The sequence below is a fragment of the Aethalodelphis obliquidens genome, unplaced genomic scaffold (genome assembly GCF_003676395.1).
Source record: "Aethalodelphis obliquidens isolate GAN/ISIS:26980383/991018 unplaced genomic scaffold, ASM367639v1 scaffold69, whole genome shotgun sequence".
NCBI lineage: Eukaryota > Metazoa > Chordata > Mammalia > Artiodactyla > Delphinidae > Aethalodelphis > Aethalodelphis obliquidens.
This window is the reverse complement of record NW_020838013.1, coordinates 9,738,474-9,762,900: the sequence shown is the minus strand read 5'-3', so window position 1 is coordinate 9,762,900 and position 24,427 is coordinate 9,738,474. Positions and strand designations below refer to the sequence as shown.

At 60.3% G+C, this 24,427-nt stretch overlaps 2 protein-coding genes across 12 annotated transcripts; one reads left to right on the top strand and one right to left on the bottom strand.

Annotated features, from left to right (window-relative positions):
* The first annotated feature begins 29 nt into the window (after positions 1-29).
* Positions 30-18,172, top strand: LRRC56 (leucine rich repeat containing 56). Of its 6 annotated transcripts, XM_027090624.1 has the most exons (13): positions 30-367; positions 2,141-2,211; positions 2,656-2,846; positions 4,901-4,988; positions 5,493-5,553; positions 13,291-13,387; positions 13,457-13,657; positions 14,440-14,623; positions 15,030-15,206; positions 15,285-15,349; positions 15,451-15,593; positions 15,807-15,940; positions 17,221-18,172. In XM_027090624.1, exons 3-13 carry the CDS (start codon positions 2,670-2,672, stop codon positions 17,511-17,513), a joined length of 1,620 nt encoding a protein of 539 aa, XP_026946425.1. In that variant the 5' UTR covers positions 30-367; positions 2,141-2,211; positions 2,656-2,669; the 3' UTR covers positions 17,514-18,172. The 6 variants fall into 6 exon arrangements, with proteins under 6 accessions (XP_026946425.1, XP_026946424.1, XP_026946427.1 ...); XM_027090623.1 differs by having other exon boundaries at positions 2,659-2,846; positions 13,291-13,657; XM_027090626.1 differs by lacking the exon at positions 13,457-13,657.
* Positions 18,095-24,419, bottom strand: LMNTD2 (lamin tail domain containing 2). Of its 6 annotated transcripts, none has more exons than XM_027090615.1 (12): positions 22,213-24,419; positions 21,725-21,809; positions 21,458-21,613; positions 21,079-21,150; positions 20,908-20,996; positions 20,322-20,617; positions 19,793-19,904; positions 19,488-19,677; positions 19,276-19,395; positions 18,995-19,191; positions 18,625-18,752; positions 18,095-18,399 (listed from the first exon to the last, which is right to left on the bottom strand). In XM_027090615.1, exons 1-12 carry the CDS (start codon positions 22,509-22,511, stop codon positions 18,095-18,097), a joined length of 2,049 nt encoding a protein of 682 aa, XP_026946416.1. In that variant the 5' UTR covers positions 22,512-24,419. The 6 variants fall into 6 exon arrangements, with proteins under 6 accessions (XP_026946416.1, XP_026946418.1, XP_026946420.1 ...); XM_027090617.1 differs by having other exon boundaries at positions 18,995-19,144; XM_027090619.1 differs by having other exon boundaries at positions 20,535-20,617.
* Between the last annotated feature and the right edge of the window lie 8 nt (positions 24,420-24,427).

Below are 24,427 nucleotides of genomic sequence, written 5' to 3'. Positions count from 1 at the left end.
GCCTGCGCCCCGCCGTCTCGACCACGTCTCACCTCCCCAGCTGCCCTACCAGCCCCAGGGACGCTCCCGCGCGTGCGGGGCGGGACACGCGCGAACCTCCCAATCTGGTTGGCCGCCGCCCCGCCCGCCCTCCCGCCCGCCCTAGCAACCGTTGCTAGGGGGCGTGGCTCGGCCTCGCGGAGCTGGAAGATTCCCGCGGCTCATGAATATTTGCAGATTCAGAGAAGGCCCCGCCCCCGTTGCCTTGGCGCCCAGGCCCCTCAACCCCGCGGCCGGGAGAACAACCCCAAGTCGAAGAGAGCGCCTGGCGAAGGAGGGCGCCCAGGACCAAGCCCCCGAGGCTGGGGCACCGGGGCCGACCCCTCAGGTGAGAGCCGAGCGCGCCTTTGGGTCCGGGGCCTCAGGCCTCGCTGTCTCCTCCCGTGTCGGGGGGGAAACTGAGGCCGGGGATGGAGCAGAAAGACAGTGAGGTCCCAGTGATGCCCCAATTGTCAGATCTGGTCCCCTGGGGGCCCATCCCACAACCCCTGGCCCTGCTAAGGGTCTCGTGGTCACCGGGACAGGAGGGACCCCAAGCCCAGCCTAGGGACCCACTCTGGGAGTTTCCATGATGGGGACCTAGGAGGGGAGAGGCCCTACCCTCAGAAGGGATAGCAGGTGGAGGGGACCCAGAGAGGTGATGAGCCCGGCCAGGAGCTGGTGTTAGTCTGGGCCGTGGAGAGAGAAAGGCCACCACATTTCCAACTTCGGGGACTCACGGAGTGGCAGGGCAGGATGGAATCAGGGCCATGAACAGTGTGGACGGGTCCAGGCCAGTGAGTAGATGTGAAGGGATAGTGTCTCAATGGGAACCTCAGCCTCCAACCCAGGCCCTGCTCCTTGGACCCCAAGACCTTTGGCTAATCTAGACCCATACTCTGGGCCTAGTCATGGGCAGGACCTCAGGTCAGCTGTTCTCAGGCACAAAGGGAAGAGAGTGGCCCACTGGCGTCCCAGGCCACAGTCTGGCCAGCCCATCCCTTTCCCAGAGCCCAAGGCTAGCAGCCCTGGGGTAGGTGGGGGCAGCATCTTCCTAGGGGACCTGGTGCTGGGGTCCTCCTTTGAGGCTTAGGGCCGTTCACCAGCCGGAGAAAGGCAGGCAGCAGAGGAACTTTCGGAAAGAAATCCTGGCCAGAAATTCCGTGAGGCTCTTCGTGAGGCTCCCCTGCATGGCCTTCACCTCCTTGGGTCCTTGATGTGTGGTCATTTTCCAGACAAGGGCACGTGGAGCCCGGGCAGCTTGTCCCAAGGCCCAGCACTCCCTCCCACCCTCTCTGTCAAAGGCTAGCTGATCACCCCCGCCCCAGGGAGGATGAATCTTGACCATCCACAGGGGGTGATAGACAAGAACAGTGGCCAGAAGCTGCATCTGCCACATTCACTGATTTTGGGGGATATTCTTGAGCCCCTGTTCTGCACACTGGACATGGCAGGTGAGTGTCCTGCCCACACAGAGCTCACTTGCTGTCTCAGGCAAGGCACTCACTCAACTGAACTGAGGGCTGTAGAAGGGGGTCGGTCTTATCAGGTAGTAAGTCCAGGAAGGTCGGGAGGGAGCACAGGGGTAGGGATTGGCGAGGCCCTGATCCAAGGTGGAGGGAAGAAGCCAGGATTTCCATACAGACTTCTGGCTCTACCCTCAGAGATGATTCCAGGGTCTGGGGCCAGGCACAGGCATCTGTGTCTTTAAGGAGCAACGCCAGGTGAGCCTGGTGCAGGTGGACCACCTCCTGTGGCCCTGGGGGTAACGCCCAAGAGGGACAGGGTGCCTGGGAGGCCAGCCCACAGGGGATGGTCCAGAGCAACAGGCTGGGGACCCCTTTTGGAGAGTGTAAAGTTGGGGATGGAGGGAAGTGGGGATTTGAAGACCAAGCATTTGCATTGGATGGACCCAGAGGCACCCTAGCATCGGTCACCCATATGGCTGTCTTTCCAGTCAGCCGGGCCAGGTGCCCCATCAGGATGGTTGAAAGGACCTAAGGGCCAGCCCCCAGGCTGGCATCTGCTCACTTCTGGGACCTGTGGCCTTGGCCCAGCCTGTCCCAGGTCCCTCGAGCATGGTGACCTGGCCAGGAGGCCAACCTGACTGTCTCTCCCGCAGGTGCCGCCTGGGGCCACATGCTGCCCTCTTGCCTAGATGTTTGGCCCACGGTGGGAAAAAGCAGCCTCCAGGTGAGGGGGTCTCAATGGGCACGGGGGGGGGGTGCCTGAGACCATCAGGTGGAGAAGGACACACAGCACAAGGCCCGAGGCACAGGCTTGCTGGTTACAGCGGCAAATGGGCAAACGGGACCTCGAGGCAGCCCCCCTCCCCGGCCTACACGGGGCCTCAGAGGGCAGGCCGGAGCTGGCACCCTGCGTGGACCCTGAAGGACGGGCAGAAGCACAGGGAGGGTGGCCTGCCCAGGCCGGGGGTGTGAGCCCAGGCTGAGGGAGGAGACGGCAAGGCCCCCGGGCAGGCTGGGGCTTCACCATTACAGCCTTCTCCGGGCCAGAGGTGGGCTCTGGGGGCTTGCTGTGTGCATGCGTACATCAAGGGCTGCACAGGGTCTCAGCTGGGCTGTGGATCAGAGGAAGAGCAGAGGCTGAGCAGCTTTGCCCTCTGCCTACACCCAGCAGGTTGGATGTGAATGGACCAGGCCTGGGACAGAGCCCACGGGCCTCGGCCAAGCATAGCCAGTGTCCGAGTGCGGGCGCTGAGCTGGCAGGGCCGGCACAAGCCCCGCCCCCAGAGCAAGGCCCCGGGCAGCCGAGGGGGCAGCCACAGCGGGCGGCTGCCGGAGGAGCACCTGTCACCTGCCCGACTGGTGAGTGCCGGGGGGCTGGGCTCGGGCGCAGGGGCCCGCATGGCTGACAGATGCCCTCGGCCCGCTGGGGCCCCTGCGCCTGCTCCACCCTTGGGCCGACCCCAGGTGTTTGGTGACACAGACGTCCCCCAGGCATTCAGGCCGCAGAAGGGCCCGAGCCAGGCCCAGCCTCAGATTTGCTGAGCCCCTACCGTGCGCTGGGCTCCAGGGACCCCTCCGTGAACCAGAGAGAAGGCCCCTCATTCCCGTGGGAAACAGGGTGACAGCCCATCCGAGCGCGTGGCGCACAGACAGGGAGCCATGAGCAGAGGAGGGAGCAGGCCATCTGCAGGGCGGGGCATCCTGGGGTCCCACTGACCACATCTGGCGCAGTTGTTGAAGCCTCTCTCCCAAACCTGGGGTGCGGTGGCAGCTGCTTCCCACCCCCACACTGGGGCCCAGCAGGTTCTGCAGAGCCCTCTCGCCTGCAGGTTCCTGCCCAGTGACCCCAGAGAGCAGCCCTGCACCTCCTGGTGACCGGACCCCTTCCCTTTCTGGCCATTGCTCTCGCCCGTCATTAGCCACGCTAAGGGCCAGGCACTCCCCAGCACCCCTCCAGCCCGCACAAACACTTGCACCCAGGTGAGGGACCCTTGGAGACCCTGGGGTGATGCACCCACCAACACTCGACAGAAGGAAGCCTGGCTGCCTGAGGTCCCCACGCACTTTCCTGACCAACTCGGAGAAGGGTCCACGAGGTCTGGTCACTGCAGGTGGACAGGACACTCCCGCTGGCCCCCTCCCCACACCCCCCAGCAGCCCCTGTGTGTCCGCCCTCCAGCCAGGCCTGCAGCGCCCACAGTACCCAGGGTCCTGGTCCAGCGTGGACCCGTCACGTCAGGCCGCCGGCCCCCGCTGCTGCACAGGCTGGGTGCTGGGGACACGCCTTGATCAGAGCTACTCCGTCCACCCTGGGACCTCCCCCTCCCCCACCCAGCTCCTGGCTGGGGAGAGAGCCTGCCTGTGTGAGCGTGGCCCAAGCACCCCAGGACCACCCTTGCTTCCTAACACATTTGAGTCCGGTGCCCGCCATGCCAAAGCCTGGCTGCTGAAGCATCTCCCTCGGTCACTGGAGCCGGGGGTCTCAGGCCTCTGTCCTCCCAGACCCTCTCGCATGTAGTCAGCATGTGGCAACTGGTTTCTCCCTGAGGCTGAGTCTTACTGAGTCATCCTAACTCCAAGCCCTTCTTCATTTCTTCTTTTACTGGTTTGAGCTGAGAAGCCATTTTATTTTCCAAGCCACGAGTTCCAGGACCCCTGGGCTCCCTCCACCAGCTCTGAACTCTGCCTTGTGTAAAACCTCATCAAATGCAGTGAACTGTGGCCAGCTCACTCTGCCCACAATTGCCTGGCACCTCTCCACCCCCATCACAGGTTCATTGTGTGCGTCTTCTGCCATCCAGGTTACTACAGGAGACCCTTTTACCAAAAATTCCATTGTCACATGACCTGGGTCTCCATCTTTCCAGCTTCAGTAACACTCACGTCACACGCCCCCCACCAGTTCCCATCCAGTGTCACATCGTTTCATCATTTGTGTTATGGTAGCTATTGGAGCTGCACCTAGATCCCAAGTTTTGTATGAGTCAGCTATTGCTATAGTGATGCTACGTAACAAACAACCCCCAAACTCATCAGCTTACAGTGCAGGTGTACCATCCATGGGTTTGAAGGAGGCTGGGGCTCAGCCATGCTGAGCAGAGCTGGGCTCCAGGCCCCAAGCTGCACTGGGTCTGTTCCATGGGTCTCGTTAGGACACCAGCACACCTCAGGTCACACCCTTCTCTGGCAACGGCCCCACCAGCCACGCAGGATCACAATCTCCACTCCTGTCACATCACACTTATCGTCCAGCTGGAGCCAATCGTGGCCACAGTCAACATGGGTGAGGCAGGGAAACGCCTGCCACCTGCTCCAGGCTTGCAGCCAAAAGCAGGAGTTTCACTGGGGGGCGGGGTGGGGTGTGTGTGACTTCTGTCCAGCTCTCAGGGCTGACTCCCCACCGACCCCTGCAGCAGGCCCTGGCCCAGGTGGATGACCTCCGACTGGTGAGCATGCTGGAGCTGTGTGTCAACACCCACGAGAACAGCCTGGGGAACTTTGGTGAGAGCCCCTGCCCATGCACACCCTCCACTGTCATGGCCAGGCCGTGCTTGAAGGCTCGGCCTGCTCGGGCCCTGCCCACCAGGATCTGGTCTTTGACCACTGCACCCACAGACCTGCCCTGCACCCCGCTCTCCAGGGACTGATAACCCTCTCCCGGGGCCCTGGGAGCCTGGGACACTGGCTGGGGGGGCTGTGCTCTGGAGCCCAGTGTGTGGTCTGGCCATGCCTGCAGTTCCCCGTGGGAGGCGGCCCGGGGGCAAGACCCCACAGAGTCCCATGGCCCCGTGGCCTTCTGTGTGCCTCTGCCCCCACGGGGTGCCTCCTGCACCCTCCCCTGCTGGCCTGCGTCATTCAAACCGGGCCTCAGACACAGCATGTGGCCCAAGGCTGCCCCTGGGCCTCGGAGCAGCCGTCGGGCGGCAGGGGCCAAAGGGCGCTGACGCCTCTGAAGGTGCAAGGGCAGCAGGGCCTCCGCTGACCTCTCTTCCTGTGGCCCCACAGGGCTGCACCTGCCCAACCTCAGCCAGCTGAAGCTGAATGGCAGCTGCCTGGGCTCCCTGAGGTGAGTGTCCACCCCCCGCGGTGGTCATGGGGGAGGGCGTGCTGCCGGCCTGGGTGGGGTCCTGGGCATCCCACTATCGCCAGCTCCCGGCCCTAACGCCCACCCCGGTCACGTCGCCCACCCCTGGCCCGCTGGAGGCCCCGCTGAGGGTGACGCCAGCCACCCGGAGCCTGCAGTCAGGGTCAGGCTGGTTACACCAGGTTTTGTGGCTGACGAGGTCTCCAGGGACCTCCCTGTGGTGCCCGGAAGGCGCCCACTGACCTTTGGCAGAGGACCCCCAACCCGCGAGCCTGGGCGGCTCATCACCGACCAGCTTCTGGATTTGGGGCATCCCCCCACCCCTCACCACAGCCCAGGGCTGTGTCCCCGTGCTGGTGGGGCCGTAGCTGGGGGCTGAGCCGGCCCCCATCAGCGCAGCAAGACGAGCAGAGGAGCAAGGCCGCTACTGCCCAGCCGGACCTCAGGCCCCACGTGAAACACAACAGCATCTTAATAGCTTAAAAGACAAAATGCAAAAATCAGGACAGATTAAGGTTTTTGCTTACTTCGTTGGGCTGGAAAGAACAAAGCTGAGGTAATATCAGAGTTTATTGGGTGTTTGAACAAAATGGGTGTCAGGAAAACCCTGCTGGGATTTTGTTTGTTTGTTTTTATAAATTTATTTTATTTATTTATTTTTGGCAGCGTTGGGTCTTCGTTGCTGTGCACAGGCTTTCTCTAGTTGTGGCAAGTGGGGGCCACTCTTCGTTGCGATGCGTGGGCTTCTCGTTGCAGTGGCTTCTCGTGTTGCGGAGCACGGGCTGTAGGTGCGTGGGCCTCAGTAGTTGTGGCACGTGGGCTTCAGTAGTTGTGGCTCACAGGCTCTAGAGCTCAGGCTCAGCAGTTGTGGCGCACGGGCTTAGTTGCTCCACGGCATGTGGGAATCGCCCGGACCAGGGCTCGAACCTGCATCCCCTGCATTGGCAGGCGGATTCCTAACCACTGCCCCACAAGGGAAGCCCAGCCCTGCTGGTTTTATGCGGCCAGACAGCCGTCTTGGGGCAGTGGGAGGCCAGTCCCAATTCTAGAAAGTTCTCCTGATGTTTTAAATGGGCTGTAAGTATCCACTCATTTCCAGAGGAGATGATAAAGGTATTCATTAAGCAGCCTTGCACGATTTTTCCTATTTGTACTGCTGTTTGTCGAATAAACATCAAAAAGAATTTGAAAAACACCTGAAAGCCTAGAAGTGGAAGCAAAGAAGATCAGAGGCCGCGTGGCCCCCGTAGGCAGGGACAAGCAGGCGGATGCCAGCTTCCACGGCTCCTGCATGGCTCCTGGGCCTGCAAGGAAGGGTCTGGAAAGCAGGTTCTCAGAATTGCCTTTAGTACCTATACATGGTTCAGCAATATTCTGACAGAGACGTCAATACTTAAAGTTAACAAAGACAGAAAAAATCATATTTACTCCTTCGTTATTAAGGCTTACAAATTAGCTCAAAGAACAATAAAATATATAGAAAACATATAAAGGATGGAAACTACAAAGAGAAGTGGAAGGTATAAAATTAAGTATTTGTTACCATTTGTAACAAAACAAAATATTTGATTTCAAAAAAAAAATCAATTCCAAGAAAAAATTAAATCATTATTTATATAAAACATGTGTTCTATTCCTTGATAACGACAGTGAAAACTGTAAGGAATGTTTAAGTTGTCTGTTAGCGAATCCTGAAACTTGGCCAAATGTTGTTTGCAAATCTCCACGGAGTGACAGTAAACAAATATTTGTAAAAGGAAGCTAATTCAATATGACAGTGCAATGAAGTAGTATTACAGCTTAGCTGATGACAGAGACAGTCAAGACATTAAAACGTCAGGCAGTGTTATGAGGACTGGAAAGTAATTTTCATGTGATGGCTGTCACTTCATCCGAAGCTGAGAGAGAATTCAGCCCCTGAAAGTGTCACTGACGTGAGGACAGATGGGGCTGGTTTCCAGGCCAGCCAGCATCTGACAAGAGCATCCTTCACCAGGACCACTGTGTGGGGAAACCACAGTAACAATCTCTGAAACTCAGCAACTAACTTGGAGATCATTAAAATGATTGAAGGGACAGTTCTCACTACAACTTAATCGTGTGTGTGTCCCCTGAAGACTCTCCACCCTTCCTCCTCCCGCGATCTCAGACCATGGTGGCTTTCGCTTAAACAGAAACCCCTCATTTTGATTTGTTCCAGCCCATCAGTTCTGGCTGGTACTGTGGGTGTTTTTAGGAGGTTTGTCTGCACCTCAAGGTCTTGGAGATATTCTTTTTCTTCTATTCACTTATGGTCTCACTTTTCAGTTTGGGGTCTTTAATCCTACTTATCTGTGAGGTTGCTTCCACTCCTGATATGAGATGGAGACCCAGTTCTGTTTAGCACCACCTGGTGAGTTGGTTTTCCCAGCATCGTCTACCCCAGGCCCACGCGGACACGCTGGCGGAGTGAGGATCTCTCCGTCATCACAGTCTTCATTGGTGCGCCTTTGTGTTAATCTGTAACATCTGTTACCCTCCTCGTAGTTTTCCTTTTTCCAAACTGACCTAGCTATTCCTGAGCACTTATTCTTGCATTTGAGTTTTACGATCAGTTTGCTGGGTTTCACACACCCTTATCTTTCAGGATTTTGTTTTGTTTTGTTTTGGAATTTTAAAAAGGCACATGCTCATTTGGGTTAATTTTTATGTTATATACATCCATGAATATGGTATAGCTCTCCATTCATGTGTGCTTTAATGTTTTTAATAGAGTCTTTAAACTTCTTCTGTAAAGTTTATAGGTTAGAACGCTTTCAGCTGCAAGTTACAGAAAACTGCAGCCAACCGGCCTGAGCAGTGAGAAATTGTTTATCCCTTAAGTGCCTAAGGACCACGGGGCAAACCCTGTTCTAAGCACAGAGGATATGTCAGGGAACAGAACAGGTGAGAATCCCTGTCTCTGAGGGCACACAAGTAGCCCGGTGGTGGCTCACGCAGCCGGTGGCCCCCCAGGATGTGGCCCCCATCCCCATGCCTGGGGCTGCTGCAGCCACGTTGGTGGGCTGAGGGAGTGTGGTAGCTAGTCTTCTAGGGTTGCTGAACAAAGCACCATGAACCAGGTGTCTTGAACAGCAGAAACTGACTCCCTCAGGTCTGGAGGCCACAAGTCAAGATCAAGGTGTATCTCCTTCTGAGCCAGAGGGAGAACCCAGCTCACTCCTCGCTCCTGGGGGTTTGCTGGCCACCTTTGACATTCCTTGGCTTGTAGACTCATCACCCCAATCTCTGCCTTCAGCTCACGTGGCCTTCTTCTCCCTGTGTCCAGATCCGAATTCCCCCTTTTTGTAAGGACACCAGTCATATTGGATTAGGGCCCACCTCACCTCCACCAATTACATCTTCAGAGACCCTGTTTCCACGTCAGGTCACATTCTGAGGTCCTGAAGGTTAGGACTCCAACATATGAATTTCGGTGGGGGGGAGGATGCAATTCATCCCATAACAGGAGATGTGCCTTCCTGTGTCCATCAGTAAGAACAAGAAGGTTCCCAGCATTCTTCTGTGTTTCTTTGGCCAGAACTGTATCATGTATACACTCTCTTACACCAACCACTAGCAAGGGAATGGAATTATGATTGGAGTGGGCTAACCAGGACCCCCACCTGTGCACCCTGCTGCCACTTGGGACAGGGCAGGACACCAGCCTCCTCTGAAGGCAGGGCTCCCTGAAACCAGAACTGAATTAATTCTCACATACTTATAGTATTTTTATAATCATGGATGAGGGCCTGATTCTGCTGTATTCTGTTTGATTGTTGCAAATTTAGAGAAACACTATGCTGATTTAGAATAGATTTTTAAATTTTTTATTTTATTAACTTTTATTGGAGTATAGTTGATTTACAATATTGTGTTAGTTTCTACTGTACAGCAAAGTGAATCAGCTATATGTATACATATATGCCCTCTTTTTTGGATTTCCTAGAATAGATTTTTTAAATCAATAAAACAATTGATTTTTATAAATGGGTCTATTACCTCTGGCAATAGTGTACCTTTGTTTTGTATTTAACATTATTGCCAAACTGTCCTATTAATTCAAATAATTTGTTAATTCAGATGGGTTTCCATACTGATGGTGATGTTATCAGCAAGTTACGAGTGCTATCTTTCACTCAAATCCTCCTGCTCCTTTTTCTTGTCTTATTGCTTTGGCCAGGATCTACTAGCCAGTACGATGTTAGACAGTGGCAATGACAGTAGCAGGCATCCTTGGTTTGTTCCTGATCTTAACGGGTATGTGTCTGGGTTCCTCTGCATCTATTGACATGATCATAAAATGATATTTCTCCTTTAGTCTATTTATGCACTGGATTCCACTGACAGATTTTGTGATGGTAATTCATCCTTACATTCCTGTAGTAACACTACTTGATGAGTTATTTTTAAATCACTGTAACCTTAAAATAATATTTGCTTTGCAATTTTCACATCAGTCTTCATGAGTGATAGTGCTTTAATGCCCCAGTTTGTACTTCTCTGGTCCTGGAATCAAGGACTGACTCGGACGGGGCCCTCCCTTTTATTGTTCTCTTCAACTGCTTAATTTTTTGAAACTTCCTGTACAGGAAATTATTGTGGAAGATAGAGATTGTCTATTCCATGATAGATCTTATTTTTAAAACTGATCCAGATCCGGGGACTTGGCGGGGGTGGGGCGAGGGGTGTTAATCACTGTTTAATTTCTTTAGTGGTTATTAGTCTAGTTTTCTTTCTTTTGGCACCAGGTTTGTCTAGTTTTCAAGAATGTTGGTATATAGTTTGTTCATAATGGTTTTTGTTGTTTTAAATTGCTGCTATAGCCATAATTATTCCTCTTTTTAAGTTCCATACATTTATTTGCATTGTCCCTCTGTTCATCCTTGATCAGTCCTGCCAGAGGATTGTCTATTAAGTTTTTAAAGAATCAGCACTGGGCTCTGTTCATCTTCTCTATGTTTTTCCTAGTTATTACTGGTTCTGTTCTAATCTTGATTACATCTTTCCTTCATGTCCTTTTGTTATTTGCTGTTGTTCTTTTTCTGGCTCCTTGAGCTGAATGCTTAGCTTAATTGTTCTACTCCTTCCAGTTTTTTGATAAATATATTTAAAGATCTAACTTTCTAGGGCTTCTCTGGTGGCGCAGTGGTTAAGAATCCGCCTGCCAATGCAGGGGGCACGGGTTCCAGCCCTGGTCCGGGAAGATCCCACATGCTGCGGAGCAACTAAGCCCGTGCGCCACAACTACTAAGTCTGCTCTCTGGAGCCCGTGAGCCACAACTACTCAGCCCACATGCTGCAACTACTGAAGCTCATGCGCCTAAAACCCGTGCTCCACAACAAAAGAAACCACCGCAATGAGAAGCCCACTCACCGCAACAGAGAAGCCCCACTCACCGCAACTAGAGAAAAGCCCACATGCAGCAACAAAGACCCAATGCAGCCAAAAATTAAATAATTTTTTAAAATAAAAGAAAATAAAAAATAAAAGAATCCTGAAGGGCAACTAGCAGAGGTTTGGCATGTGCAGAATTGTAATCTTTACAGAAGTGAAGAGAAACAATAGAACCTAACAGTTGTTTAAAGGATAAAGAAAACTTGTCAGACACAAAAGAAAACTTTCATCTACAGATTGAAATAAAAAACTGAAACTGAATTGGCAACCCTGAAACGTATCCTAATAAAGTTCCTGGACTTCAAGACACAGATCATATTGGGGGCAGCCAAGGAAAGAGATCAAGTCTTCCTTTAAGAAGAGAAAAAAAAGGACGTTTTCCTCAGACTTCTCCATAGAAACACTCAAAGCCAAAAGCCAGTAGAATGATGTCTACACAGCCCAGCAGAAAGACGGTATGAATCAAGAAGTTCATACCCAGCCAACACTTTGGAATGAGTAAGAAATTAAGGAAAATAGTTTGATTAGCCCCTCTTGAAGGAATCATGAGACGCAAATTTCAGCCAATTAAAAGATGATTGGAAAATGCATTGAAGGCAGTAGACTGGGGAGAAACATGGAATCTCTGTAACTAAAGGTGGAGATTACGGTAACAGAACAAAACTTAAAAAACGCAACATGCAGGTTAGTCGGTGGATGAGACATAACCGAAGGGGAATTTGTGAACCGGAAGATGGGCCCCAGTGACGCAGGAAGGTGAGGCGGGCCAGGAACACCTCAGAGGTGAGGAGGCGCCTTCACTTGGACCAGGGGAGCAGGCAGAGCCCCCAAAGCAGGAGGAAGAGCAGATGCCAAGACCAGGGGCACCAGAGTGCAGGTGCGATTCAGGACCATGGGGAGACCAGAGCTGCTGGAGCCGGGGCAAGGAGGGCAGGGCGGCCAGCAAGGACCAACGTGTGCTACCTTATCACCGCAGGGAAGCCCCTCACCTCAGCATCTCCAGAGAGTCAGCATTTCCAGGCAGCATTTCAGACCCTCACTCCCAATCTGAATGCCCAAGAAGCTCTTAATAGTATAATACCCCCAGCATGAAAGGGAAGTCAGGACAAACCCACAGGACCCCAGAGGAAGCAGACAATGCCAGGAGGGGAGTAAAACGTCCAGGCACCTTCAGTGAATGTTCTGAGAGACACGGAAGAAGACGTGGCTTCTTTGCACCCTCAAAACAAAAACAGAGGGCTTCCCTGGTGGCGCAGTGGTTCAGAGTCTGCCTGCCGATGCAGGGGACACGGGTTCGTGCCCCGGTCTGGGAGGATCCCACATGCCGCGGAGCAGCTGGGCCCGTGAGCCATGGCCGCTGAGCCTGTGTGTCCGGAGCCTGTGCTCCGCAATGGGAGAGGCCACAACAGTGAGAGGCCCACGTACCAGAAAAAAAAAAAAAAAAAACCAGAATGCCATGAAATAAGATCAGAGAACAACGAAGGGCGCTTGGGAATTAAATGTATGAGGGCTGACATAAAATGTTACCAGCATTGTTGGAAGAGAAGGGAATCTCCCAGAAAGCAGAGGAAAGGCAAAGAGATGGAAATGGGAGAGAGAAGGGATGAGAACAAGCTCCTTCTCAGAGACCACACGTGAGAGGCTGAGCTCCAGATATGAGAGCAGAGACTGCGAGGAGAGAAAATGCAAAAAGGAATATCCCAGAAGCTGACAGAAAGGATGTGCAACAGTGGGCCGGTGCCCGGACAGGAGACGAGGGTCACCCAGGCTGAGAGGACCCCGCGGGCAGAGGTGGGGCCCACTGAGGTCGGGGGCAGATGGGAGAGCCCCGGCCTGCCCACTGGCAGGGGAGTGGCCGCCAAGGGAGGGTGGCACAAACAAGTCCCAGGTGGGGGCAGGGGGAGGGGCTGTGACACAGGGAAATCATCCACAAAAAAGGCCGGGAGGAAAGAGGGAGGGAGGACACCCCGGCTGACCCCGCTGGGGAGGGGACACCCACTACAGCGGGCAGCGGCCGTCTAGCACGAGGGCAGCTCCCGCAGCCAGGCCCGGACCCTGCAGGGGTTGGATAAGGTGCCCAAGACAGGCGGCTGCAGCCAGGAGGGAAGACAGGGGCCCGGGGGCTCTGGAGCCCCTTCCTCGGCCTGGAGGCCACCCAAGCCAGTCACAGCTGTCCCTGAACCTGGAGACAGCCAGATGTGGGTGGCGGCTGGGCAGGAGGCATGGCACAGGGCCTTCACGGCCACCGAGACATGACCCTCCGCCCCAGGACCGCACTGACCAGCCAACCCTACCCTCTGCAGGGACCTGGGCACCTCCCTGGGCCGCCTGCAGGTGCTGTGGCTGGCTCGCTGCGGCCTGGCTGACCTGGATGGCATCGGCTCCTTCCCGGCCCTGAAGGTGGGTCTGCGGCGCTCCGGGGAGTGCGGGGGGAGGGGGGCCCTGACTGAGCCCCCCCGTGCCCCCCAGGAGCTCTACCTTTCCTACAACGACATCTCGGACCTGAGCCCGCTGTGCCTGCTTGAGCAGCTGGAGGTGCTGGACCTGGAGGGCAACTGTGTGCAGGACCCAGGGCAGCTGCGCTACCTGCAGCTGTGCCCGCGGCTGGCCACGCTCACCCTGGAGGGCAACCCGCTATGCCTGTGGCCCGGCCCCGGCCCCGCCCACCAGGTGGGCACCGGGCGGGGAGGCGCTCTGTAGCTCCAGCCTCTCGGCCCGGGCACTGCTTTGTCCACCTGAACTCCGGCCGGGTCGCAGGGGATCCCAGGACACACGCCTAGGGCACACCCGCCTGTTGCCGGGGCTTCTTCACTAGGAGCTCATTCCCATGTTGCTGGAGGCCCGGCGGCTGCCAGCTCGTCCTCCTAGGCCGGGACCAGACTCCGAAGGGCCACGCGTACACCCCAAGAGGTCTGTGCACACGCCATGGGGAACCACGCGTGTTCTGTACAGTCTCCACAGAGTCATGTACACGAGCACACACGCTCACACACACACACCCATGCAGGCCCCGTGCAGAGGCAGCCCCACCCGCTGCAGCGCTGCGCGTAAACCGGGGTCTGTGCACACCGCCCGCGGCTGCACACACCCCCGCACTGCCCGCGCACTCCCAGAGCTCACACGCCTGCCCAGCTACTCGTGGTGCCTGTGCACAGCGGCCGCCCACTGGGCCAGTGCTCTGGGTTCAGGGCAGCTCCGCAGGCCAGAGGGCACCCCTGGACCCTGGCAGTGAGCCCAGAGAGTGAGATCATGCATGGGTAAGAGCCCAGGGTCCCTGCAGTCCCTGCTCTCCCAGAGTGACCCAGGCTGGCCTGGCCGCCTGGGCAGAGAGAGATGGCATCCCCGACCCCCAGCTCCCCTGCACTGCCCCCCAGCAGGTCTGGGGGCAGCGGCTACAGGGCAATGCTGGCCTGACGGGCCCACCAGACTCAGGCCTGCCACCCCCACCGCAGGTGCCCCAGGGCTACAACTACCGGGCAGAGGTCAGGAAGCTCGTCCCCCAGCTGCAGGTCTTGGATGAGCTGCCGGCCACACACACACGCCTGACGACCTCCCGGAAGCTGGACCACGACCGGCTCGTGGTGAAGGAGGCCATCAAGGAGGGCAGCGTCCTGGACAGCCTGCTCCCCGGGCTGGGTACAGACGGAAGCCGTCCAGGGGCCTCGGGCTGGGGCTGCCCCAGGAGAGGGCTCCACCCCCCCACCCCTGGCCCCGCCCACAGGTCTCTCAGAGCCGGAGAGCCGCCTCGTGTCCCTTCTCAGCCACGAACCCACCCACCCACCCCCACCTGCCCCGTCCCCAGAGCCCTGCACACCCACCCCCAGGCCAGGACACCCTCCCTGTGAGCAGCCCTGGTGGGGGCCTCCCCAACCATCCTCAGGGGGAAAGGAGGGCCAAACCTGCCCCCTGGTGGCGCTGGGCCTCGGGCACACGGATGCCGGGTGGTGGGGGGCCCTGCTCCGTGGACAGGGCTCAGCTGGGGGGATCCTGGGTGGCCGGCTGGCGTGGGCTTTGATGACCTCTGATTTTGACTGTTGTGCAGGTTCTCCCCACGGATCCCCCGTTTGGAGATGCAGCCCCGAGCTATGCTCACCTGAGACCCAGCGCAGGGCCCCCAGGCCCTGGCCCCGCTCCCTGCTGGTCCCCGGGGGCCCCCTACCTGCAGGCCTTCTTCCCCAGGGCCCAGCCCCACAGGACGACGCCAGCAGCCTCACCCACGGTAGGCGACCCACCTCGGCGTGAAGCTGCCTGTAGCCCCTCAGCCCCGAACTAGGCCCAGCCGCACCCTCTTCTTCAGGTGCCGGCCGGGTCCTCTGTGGAAACCCCGCCAAAGGCCTGCAGGAGCGCCGGCACCAGTGCCAGGTATAGCCTGCTCCCCCCAGCAGGCCGTGCCCCGGCCTGACGGCGCCTGCCCCAGCACCTCCCCGAAGGCCGTGCCCCTGAACCAGCCTGTCCCTCCCCAGGCTGGGGCGCACCCAGAGAGGCTGCCGCCTCCCGGGCCCGAAGACCTGGCCGCCCGGGCCTCCGCGCCAGGGCCTGACCCTGCAGACAACCGCCACCTCCTGGCCTCGGCCAGCCTTCCGGCCTTGAGGGAGCTGCGCCTGCGGTGGGTTCTCCCTGCCCCCCAGCCTGGCCCCGCCACCCTGTGTGTCCCTTCTGGCTGAGACCTGCCTTAGCTGAGTGCTCGCTGGTCCTCCTGGTGGCTGGAGGGGCTGGTCACGGGAGCCCAAGGCTGGGGCACCAGCCCGAGCCACACTCATCTGGGACTGGCTCCAAAGGAGGCGCAGGGCTGCAGCCTCTCTCTTTCCCCGCACCCCAGTCCCCTCCCCAGTAGGTGCCTGGAGTCCCGGGAGGAGGCGGCTGCCGCCCCTGGGGGCCCACAGAGGGGCCCTGAGGAAGAGCAGGACGAGGCTGGGCCCACGACTCGCCCCCGCCCCCTGAGCCTGGCCCCAGGTACCGCGAGACCCCGGCTCTGAGATGGGTTGGACGGGGAGGTCCTCTCTTGGGGGTGGGGCCTCACGACCAAGGGGTTCCAACCCCAAGTCCCCCTCCCCTGAGCCCATGGGACCATGTGGCCACCAGGGCTGGATGAGAGAGAGAGAGAAGGCCCTCCAGAGAAGCGCAGTGTGAGCAGCGGCCAGAGGGGTCCTGGATGAAAGAGCAAGTGTCCCCAGGGGTGGGGGCAGTGAGGGGCCGGGACAGCAAGCAGGACAGACCCACCAGAAGTCCTGCGGGGAGCACGGCACAAGGCCAGCCAAGGGAGCAAGGCCACCAGATGGGCAGGAGACCAAGGTCGGGAGGGGGACTGCCCTTCCTCTGCAGATAGGGCCTGTGCTGGGCTCGGGACACAGAATTAAGCCAGGCGAGGCCCTCCCTCAGGGACACTGGCTTCAGAGTGACCATGGCTGAAAGGAGCAAATGCAGGGCCTTAAGGCAGAGAGACCCCTCACCCAGCAGGCCCCAGGGAGGCTTCCTGGAGGAAGGGTCTGACCCGACTGGCAGAACAGCTGGGTGGGCAAACCCGGGGAGGGGGCGTTGTAAGCAGGGGCCACAGAATGTAGGCTGCAAGATTGGCCCAATGACCCTCCGGGGTGGCGTGGCACTGGGGGCAGGTGCGCATCAAGGAAGCCAGGGTGGAGCAGGGATAGGGCAGGTCAAAGCCCTGCACTTCCTGTGCTGGCTGCGGCTTGCGGGGAGGGGCTGGGGAAGGTGGGCCATGAGACAGCCAGGAGGGGTGGAAAGGTGGAGGGGGAGCAGGCAGGCAGCCAGGAGGAGTGGCTGGAGGGGTGACAGGCAGTGAGGGACAAAGGGGTGCCAGGACCTCCTACTACAGTCCGGGGCCGGGTGGGCTCTGGGTGACCACGGACACACCCACCCAGCCTGCCCTCAGGTAGGTGCCAGGGCCTCGCTCTGTAGGGGAGGTTTGGGAACTGCCCCAGGGCCACCAGCCTGTGAGCATGCCCTAGGGGACAGGACCCAGTGACCCAAAGCTAGAGCCCAGACTTCCCCAGAGGTGGGTCCAGCTCAAGCAAAGGTCAGAGGTCACAGGGCCGAGGGGCCACAGCTTCCCTGGGGAGCACAGGAAGTGGGGCAGTGGGGTGCTGCCTTGGGGGGGGGGTGAAGGGCTAAGGGGAGGAGCCACAGTGGACACTGCAGCCCTGCCCATGGTGACCGCCCCAAGTGACTCCTTGGGGGCCCTTGTCTGACATGCCATCTTTTTCCTTCTTTTCCAGAGCCTTCCAGGACCCTGGGCTACAACCTGACCCCCTCTCCTCCCAAGTCCCTCATGCCATCTGACAGGGGCAGCAGCTCCTGGGGGTCCACAGATCTGCAGTTTCGGGGGCGTCACCTCAGAGCCCTGGGTAGTCTGGGGCCTGGCCTGGGTCAGGGGCTGGCTGCAGTGACTGCTCTGAGAGCCCTAGAGGTGGCCTCAGGCCCCAGCCCTCGAGCCGAAGGCTGTCCAGGCCCAAAGCCAGCACCAGATCCAGCAGCCAGACCCCCAGCCTCCAGTGCATGCCGCACCTGAACCTCATCGCCCCAGCCCAGCCCCACCCCTAGTGTACACCACTACCCACTGCCAGGCTGGCCCGGGCGGTAGGCAAGGGCCCCAGGGCGATCGTGGGAGCCCCCGTGTGAACTCTGGCCTCACAGAAGCCAGAGGACCTGGGCGGGTGTGTTGGGGGGTGGGAAGTGAGCCTGGTACAGGAGAGGACCCTCTTGGTAGAGGGAAGTTAGGAGTTGGGACCACCAAGGGTGGGAAGAGGGAAAGCCCAGAAGAGGATGGTCCAACTCACCACCGCTGGCCCAGCTGCCCACCTCTTCCGTGTGGCCTGGCCTTCCCTGGAGGAGCAGGCCTGGAAGAGAGCAGACTGGGCCCAGGCCGAGGTGGCTGTAGCTGGGCCCCGTCCATCCCCTGGCCAGCCCTCCAGCTGCCCCAGGGCTCTGAGCCACCCTTGGGTTGCCGTGGTCCCGAGCAGAGGCTTTTGCCCTAGGCCAACCAGGGTGCGACCACGCCTCCCATCCCTGGTGGACTTGTGGGGTTCCCCGCGCGGGGATGGGGTGGCCAGCTCCCTCCTCTTGGGGCCGGATACCCGGAAACCAAGCGAATCATTTTCGACTCCCAGGTGTACAGAAATGCGGTTTACTTGGTAGGCGGCGTTGGTTCAATAAACTATGCAGCTGGCACCGCCTGCCTCCGGCGTTTTCTCCCCGCCCCGCCCCGCAGCCACCGTCGTGGAGACGCGGGAGCACAGGCGCCGCTGCCGCCGCCCCGCCCAGCCCTACACCGGCCAGCGCGAGTCCGCGGTGATGGGCGGGCAGCTGAGGAAGCGGAAGCCGAACCTGCTCTCGGCCGTGCTCTGCACCGACAGCGCCACCATCGGACAGCCGCGGTCCACGCTCTTCCGGCCCACCTGGGGGGGCGGAGCCTGAGTGGCCGCAGGGCGGGGCCGGGGCGGGGCGGGGGCTGCCTGGACGCCCGCGCCAGCACTCACCCGGACCTTGTGTTCCTTCCTAGCCTGGCAGTCCTCGAGGCCCAGCGCGGCCTCTGCGCGGGACAATGAGGGTGTGGGGTCGGCCGGCCGCCCCCTTCTCGCTGTCCGCCCCTCCCTCCACGTCCCTCCCTGCTGCGCACTCACCGGGGACGGGGATGGGGCTGGAGGGCAGGAGCTCTGGGTGGGTCTCGGCGGCGCCCTCGGGCCGCCCTGGCACCTCTCGCTGGCGGAGGAGCTTTCTGGTGCTCAGGCGGGGCAACTGAACCCGCGTCCTGGGGGGAAGGGCGGTGAGGGGGCTCGTGAGAGACAGAGCCTGTCCGCGGGAAGGGGTGGTTCCGGAGGGGACGGGGCCAGGGGAGGTGGAGGACCTGAGGGGTGTCCTGAATAGCTGGCGGGTGGTCCTGGCAAGGGCGGGCCCTGGGGAGGTGGGGGACAGTCCTAGCAGGGGGTCTGGGGTCTTTGTCGAATCTGGGCCTGGGGAGAAGGTACGGACTGGGGGACCCGAGGTTCTCACCCCGGCCTCCGGCGCCCGGCCCGGGCCTCCTGCACCCGACCCTTGCGCGGGGGTCGAGGCAGGGGCTGCCGCTCCGCGAGGTCGGCACCGGGCCGGGCCTCTGAGAGCGGGAAACGGTCGATGGACAAGTCGGTGTTGTCGGCGAAGATCCTGCACACGGGGGTCACGCAGTGAGCGGCCTGATGCTCGCTGAGGACCTGCGGGGCCGTGGGGGACACGGTGGTCACCTCCACCCCGCAAAGCCCGCCCTTCCCACCACCCCCGCTGGGACCCGCACTGACCTCGCCTTGGGGGTTCAGGAGGAGGGTCACGCAGCCCCGGCTGGAGTGGAAGTGGACGGGCTCCTGGCCCAAGGAGAAGGGTGGCTGCCGCTTGGTGCTGCTGGGCGCCTCGCCCCACACCTGGGGACGGCGTCGGCGGCCAGTGAGGGGTGAGGGGCCGGCGGCGGGGGGGCCGGGGCGGGGCCGCGAGGGGCGCGGGGAGCAGGGCGCACCGTGATGTGTTGCCTTGGCTCCAGCAGCGTGCTGGGCGGGAAGCGGTACATGCACACGGGGAAGTCGCGCACCAGCTGCTGCAGCACGAAGCCACCCAGGTCGGCCGTCTCCTCCAGCGACTGGTTGAGGATGCGCACGAACCCCCGACGGTGGCTCACCGCCATGATCTTCAGGCAGGAGCCCGTGGGGCTGGGGCGGGAGCGCGGGCAGGGGAGCTGTGCCGAGACGTTCGGGCCCCTCCCACCGTGGTCCCGCTAGGAGACCTGCTCCCGCCCTTGCGCTCGGAGCTGCCTCCCGTCCTCACCTTGGACAGCGCCCGTAATGCCGGGGGTGGGGATCCGCACGGGACTCAGGCTCCTGGCCATTCTTGCCCTGCCTGTCCGAGTGGGTTTTCCGGAGATCCAGGGAGAGGCGGCCTGTCCAGGAGGGGAACCCCAATATGGAGGGTCCACTGGGGACATCTCCGGTGAGGCCAGACCTGGCCCACTGCGCCCTGAGGCTCCACGTGGGAGAGGAGCAGCAATGAGGTGAGGGTCGGATCGCAGAAAGGGGAGACGGCTGGACCCAGGAGGCTGGGCGAAGCAGAGGAGCGCCTGGCAGTACTTGCTGGGGCGTGGGGGGATGTGGATTCAGGCCAGAGCGCAAAGGCGGTGGCAGCCGTCCTCCAAGACCACCTTAACCCCTAGGGATGTGGCTGGAAAGGCCCCAACTGCCTCAAACTGGGCTACTGTGAAAGCCCAGAGGGTGGGGGACACCCTTTAGGACTTTGGGCAGAGATCACAGTCCCGCGGGGGTGGGAGGGGGAGAAACCAGGGGAGCCCCGCCCACTCCACCTTCCCATGTTGCTCGACTGTCCCCGCAGAGGCTCTGTGCCCCCTTCTGCTCAGCAATGTGGCCTGGCGCCTGGAGAGGGTCCCCTGTCACTTTCTGCACATGGTAACGTGCAGCCAGCAGGCAGCTGCTGGACTCAGAGTCGGCACCCCCGGAACTGCTGGTGCCCACCAGGGGCAGGGAGCTCCACTCGACGCTCTTGAGACGATGCTCACTCTGCCGGCAGTACAGCTCTGAGTTCCACTGGTCAGGCTGTGTGGCTGGTGGGAGCTCCGGGAGCGGCGGGGCCCAGGGGTGCCTGCAGGCCAAGATCAGCTCGCTGCCCGTGGCTTCAGCTCGTGGACCCCAGCCCTGCCCCCATTCAGCCTCCATAAGGAGGGCAGGGCACACCAAGTTGTGGCCCCAGTCCCTAGTATCCAGCCTGGGCAAAGGGCTCATGGCTGGACAGAGATGGCCCCAGAGCCCTTTCCCTTCTAAGTGACCTGTCCAGGGGACACTAAGGGGTGGAACTTGGAGTTTGGTCCATACCAACCAAGGCAAGCCCTCCCCTCCCCTCCCCCCTAGGGAGTCCCCACCCAGTGCAGTTACTGTTGATCTGAGCTGGACTCGAGGTTGGTGAAGAGGTTGGGGTACCGGTGGGCGACGCTGTTCCAGTCCACATTCTCCAGCCGGAAACCCTGGCCAGGGAGCAAGAAGCACATGACCTGACCCTCCCGCAGGACTGCAGAGCCAAGAACACACCTGGAGGGCCTCGCTTACCTCCCCAGCAGTGGGGGGCCGATCGTTCTCAGAGAGGTCACTGGGGTCCATCAGGGTCTCTGCCGTCACCACCTGCACAAGGGGCAGCAGGCTGGGGGGAAGCACTCCCCTCTGCCCAAGGTCACTCTCCCCTCTGACCTCCCCAGTGCCTGAGGCACACACTTGCTAAGTACCAGGTGTCAGGGACTACAGGGCTTGTAGCTCCTCCCTGCCCCAGGCCTCGGTCCTGGTTCCAGAGGCAGCCTGAGGGGGGCAGGCCTCCCAGGCAGCCCAGGGACCCGCGGCGGAAGCGCCAGTCTCAAGGGGACATGCTAGCTGTCGGAGGGAAGACCGAGGAGGGCGGACTTGGGGGGCGGGGGTGCCCAGAGGCCAGACTCACCTCCACACTGCCCGTGGAAGACCGCAGCATGCGGCCCACCCAGGAGGAGCGGGCCAGCTGCAGGAGGCAGGACTTCTGCAAGGCCTGCAACTCTGCCTCCAGCTGCTGCAGCGTGTTTCTGGTCTGCAGCAGCCGCTTCTCCAGGTGTGCCTTCTCCTGTTCGGGGAGGGCGGGGCCTTCTGCAGACCCTGCCGGCCAAGGCCAACCCCTGCCTGCCCCCTCCGCCCCTCGTCCGCACCCCACTCCCTGATCCCACCTGCCCCTCACCAGCTGGGCCTGTCCCTTCTGCTCTTCCAACTCCAGAGTCAGCTTTTGGACCTGGTTTTGCAAGAGCTTCCGGCTGCACGAGCTCCTGGGGGAAAGGGCAATCTCAGCAGCCCCCACCTCTGGGTCGGCAGCCAAGGAGAGAAGGAGGGGCTCCTCTTCACTGTCATTAGGGGCCTGAGGGCACAGAGTGCAACTGGGCCAGGCCAGGTCAGGCCCTGAAGAGGTCTGGGCTAGAGGTGGCGTCCAGGTTGGGTTCAGCACCCACAGACATGTTCGGGATTAGGGTCTGGGTGGCTTTACAGTATATTAACTTCTTCAGGGCTGGGGTGGGGGATCAGGACCAGGTAAGGACAGGGGCTAGAGGCGAAGATCAGGGCCAGGGTCAGGGCTGCGATCTTGGCAGTGGACTTTGGAGTCAGACATGAACTCGGAGTTAGGGTCAGCACGGGGACTGGGCAGGCGGGGGACCAGCAGTATATGCTGCTGACCTCTCAGCTGGAAGCCCAGCCACTTCCTGCAGGATACGGCAGTGTCGGGCCTCCCGGTGGTTCTCGATCGCCCACCGCAGGGCCTGGATCTCCAGTTCTCGCTGCCTCCACAGCAGCCGCAGAGTGCGGGGGTCCAGAGACTCCGGGGCAGACCTGAAAGGCCAGCGCTCCTTCCACTTGATCAGGCCCTGCTCTCTGGCTGGCCTGGCCCAAGCGGCTGACCTCCCCCCTCCCCTCCTTACTGCGGGTTGACAGAGGAGACCATCCTGGTGGAGCTGGGCTTGGTGTCCTGAGGGCATGCGGGAGCCCCACGGTCAGGAGAGGCGCTGGCTGGGGGCCCCACGTGGCCGCTGACCAGTTCTCGGTCCACCAGGGATGGGAAAGCCTTTTCCTCGGCATCTTCAGCCTCCTGACAAGACTCAGGGTCCATTCTTGATGTTGAGGGAGCTCAGAGGAAGGATGGTAGGGCTGCCCTGGGTCCCGTGTGTGGGCACCCCTGCAGGGCTCTCCTTACATGGCCGGCGCACGTGCGTGTGTATGGCAGCCCCAAGATGGTACCGCTGGCTCACAGGGCGTCACTCTCCAAGAAGGGGTGTGTGTGTGTGTGTGTGTGTGTGTGTCTGCCCCACAGGACAGCACACTGCCAGTCACGTGGGTGTCCACACCTGCGTGTTTCTCACCAGGCCAGGGCAGCAGGTCACCCCCACCCCTGGCACCATGTCACTTGGGTGTTCACACATTCCTTGTCATCTCCCCCCTGTCACCCTTGCCCTCCAGGAGCTGTAATCCTGCCCCCCAGCCTAGTGCAAGTGTCCCCAAAGGTGCTAGTCCTTTGCCGGTGATGTCCCTGTCCCCCTCAGACCCAGGGCCCTCCCGCCAACACTCACCTGAGGCCTGAAATCCAAGCAGGCCTGGGGAGAGAAAGGCTCTACAGTGTTGCCATGGATACCAGCACCCAGAAGGGGAGGGGCCGTTTGTTACCAGGAGTCTCCAGGGAGACCCCAGACCAGGGCCCTGAGTGGACCCTGGGCCCCCTCCTTGTCCAGCCTGAAGGAGAAGCTGTGAGAGGCTGAGCTACAGCCCAGCTAACCTCCGCAGGCCCAGAGGACACAGAGTGACCAGTAGGGTCTGCCATGGTCCCCAGCGCAGCCCAACACCTCCAACCGACCCTGGGGCAGGTTCCCACCGTCCCTCCCCAGCCTGACCATGGTGATCAGTGGGTATTGGTGGCATTGCTGCCCTGTGAGTGTGTCCACAGGCCAGCAGGACGGCCTTCGTGAGAATGTGGCCCTCACTGGGGCCTGAGCTGACCGGGGAGGAGGGAGAGGCAGGTGAGAGCTCGGAGAACCTGGCGGAGGGGCTTGCTGAGCTCTAACCAGCAGTGGAACCCCTCCTGAGTTCCTCCTACGGCCTCTGTGCCCATAGCGGCTGGTGCCCATTTACCTGACCGAGAGAGAAGCCTCCCCTTCCCCTTCCCCCATCCACCTCCACCACTGAGCAACTGCAGGGAGGCCTGGGGACACTTATATAACGATGACAATGGTCCCCTCACCCGCACCTCTGGACAAAAGTGAGGCCCCAGACCCGACCCATTAGACTCACGCCCTCCAGTATTTGCCCCACCCCCACCCCACCTTCATTCCTTCACCATTCATTCATTCAGACTTTCAGCTTTTGCTCTTGGTAGGGCTTGTGGTGGGAGGGAGGACACCACCCCCCACCCCACCCCGCACCCCCGCCCGTGGCCGTCTGATTGGGCGAGTACAGCCTCTGGATGCCCTTGCCGCTGGGCCACACAGATAGCATTGAGGCTACGAGGGGCCCTGGCTGCTGCGCTGGCTTGGAGTCTCCTGGCAGGAGAGCAGGACTGGCCTGGTGCAGGAGCGTGTCCACAGCTTGGGCAGGCATTGGGCCCCACTGAGGGCAGGAAAGGGTGGGGGGAAGGAACCTCAAAGAGTCCAGGGCCTTTGTCCCAGGCAACCTCTGGGCGGCCCCCTCACCCACCAGGATTGTCAGCCCGGCAGCAGCCAGAGAGGTGCAGCGGGCAACCAGCTCCACTGCCTCCCGCTAAGAGCCCCCGACCCCTGTGCGTTCCGACGCGGGCCCATCAGGCCGGGGGAGGGGCGGTTCTGGCTCCGCGGCTCCGCTAGGCGCAGGCCGGGCTCGTGGGGTCCCAGGCCGGCGCCCCCTCCCTAGGCGGGAGGCTCCTCAGACT

Excerpts from the sequence above, each read along its gene's own strand:
- LRRC56 (XM_027090623.1), top strand. The coding sequence starts at position 2,670 with ATGGACCAGGCCTGGGACAGAGCCCACGGGCCTCGGCCAAGCATAGCC. Across the intron at positions 5,554-13,290 it reads AGCTGCCTGGGCTCCCTGAG|GGACCTGGGCACCTCCCTGG; the intron begins GTGAGTGTCCAC and ends TACCCTCTGCAG. Across the intron at positions 14,624-15,029 it reads CAGCCTGCTCCCCGGGCTGG|GTTCTCCCCACGGATCCCCC; the intron begins GTACAGACGGAA and ends ACTGTTGTGCAG.
- LMNTD2 (XM_027090615.1), bottom strand. The coding sequence starts at position 22,511 with ATGCCCTCAGGACACCAAGCCCAGCTCCACCAGGATGGTCTCCTCTGT. Across the intron at positions 21,810-22,212 it reads GCTGGGCTTCCAGCTGAGAG|GAGCTCGTGCAGCCGGAAGC; the intron begins GTCAGCAGCATA and ends CCTTTCCCCCAG. Across the intron at positions 18,753-18,994 it reads GCCGGGCGCCGGAGGCCGGG|GACGCGGGTTCAGTTGCCCC; the intron begins GTGAGAACCTCG and ends CCTTCCCCCCAG.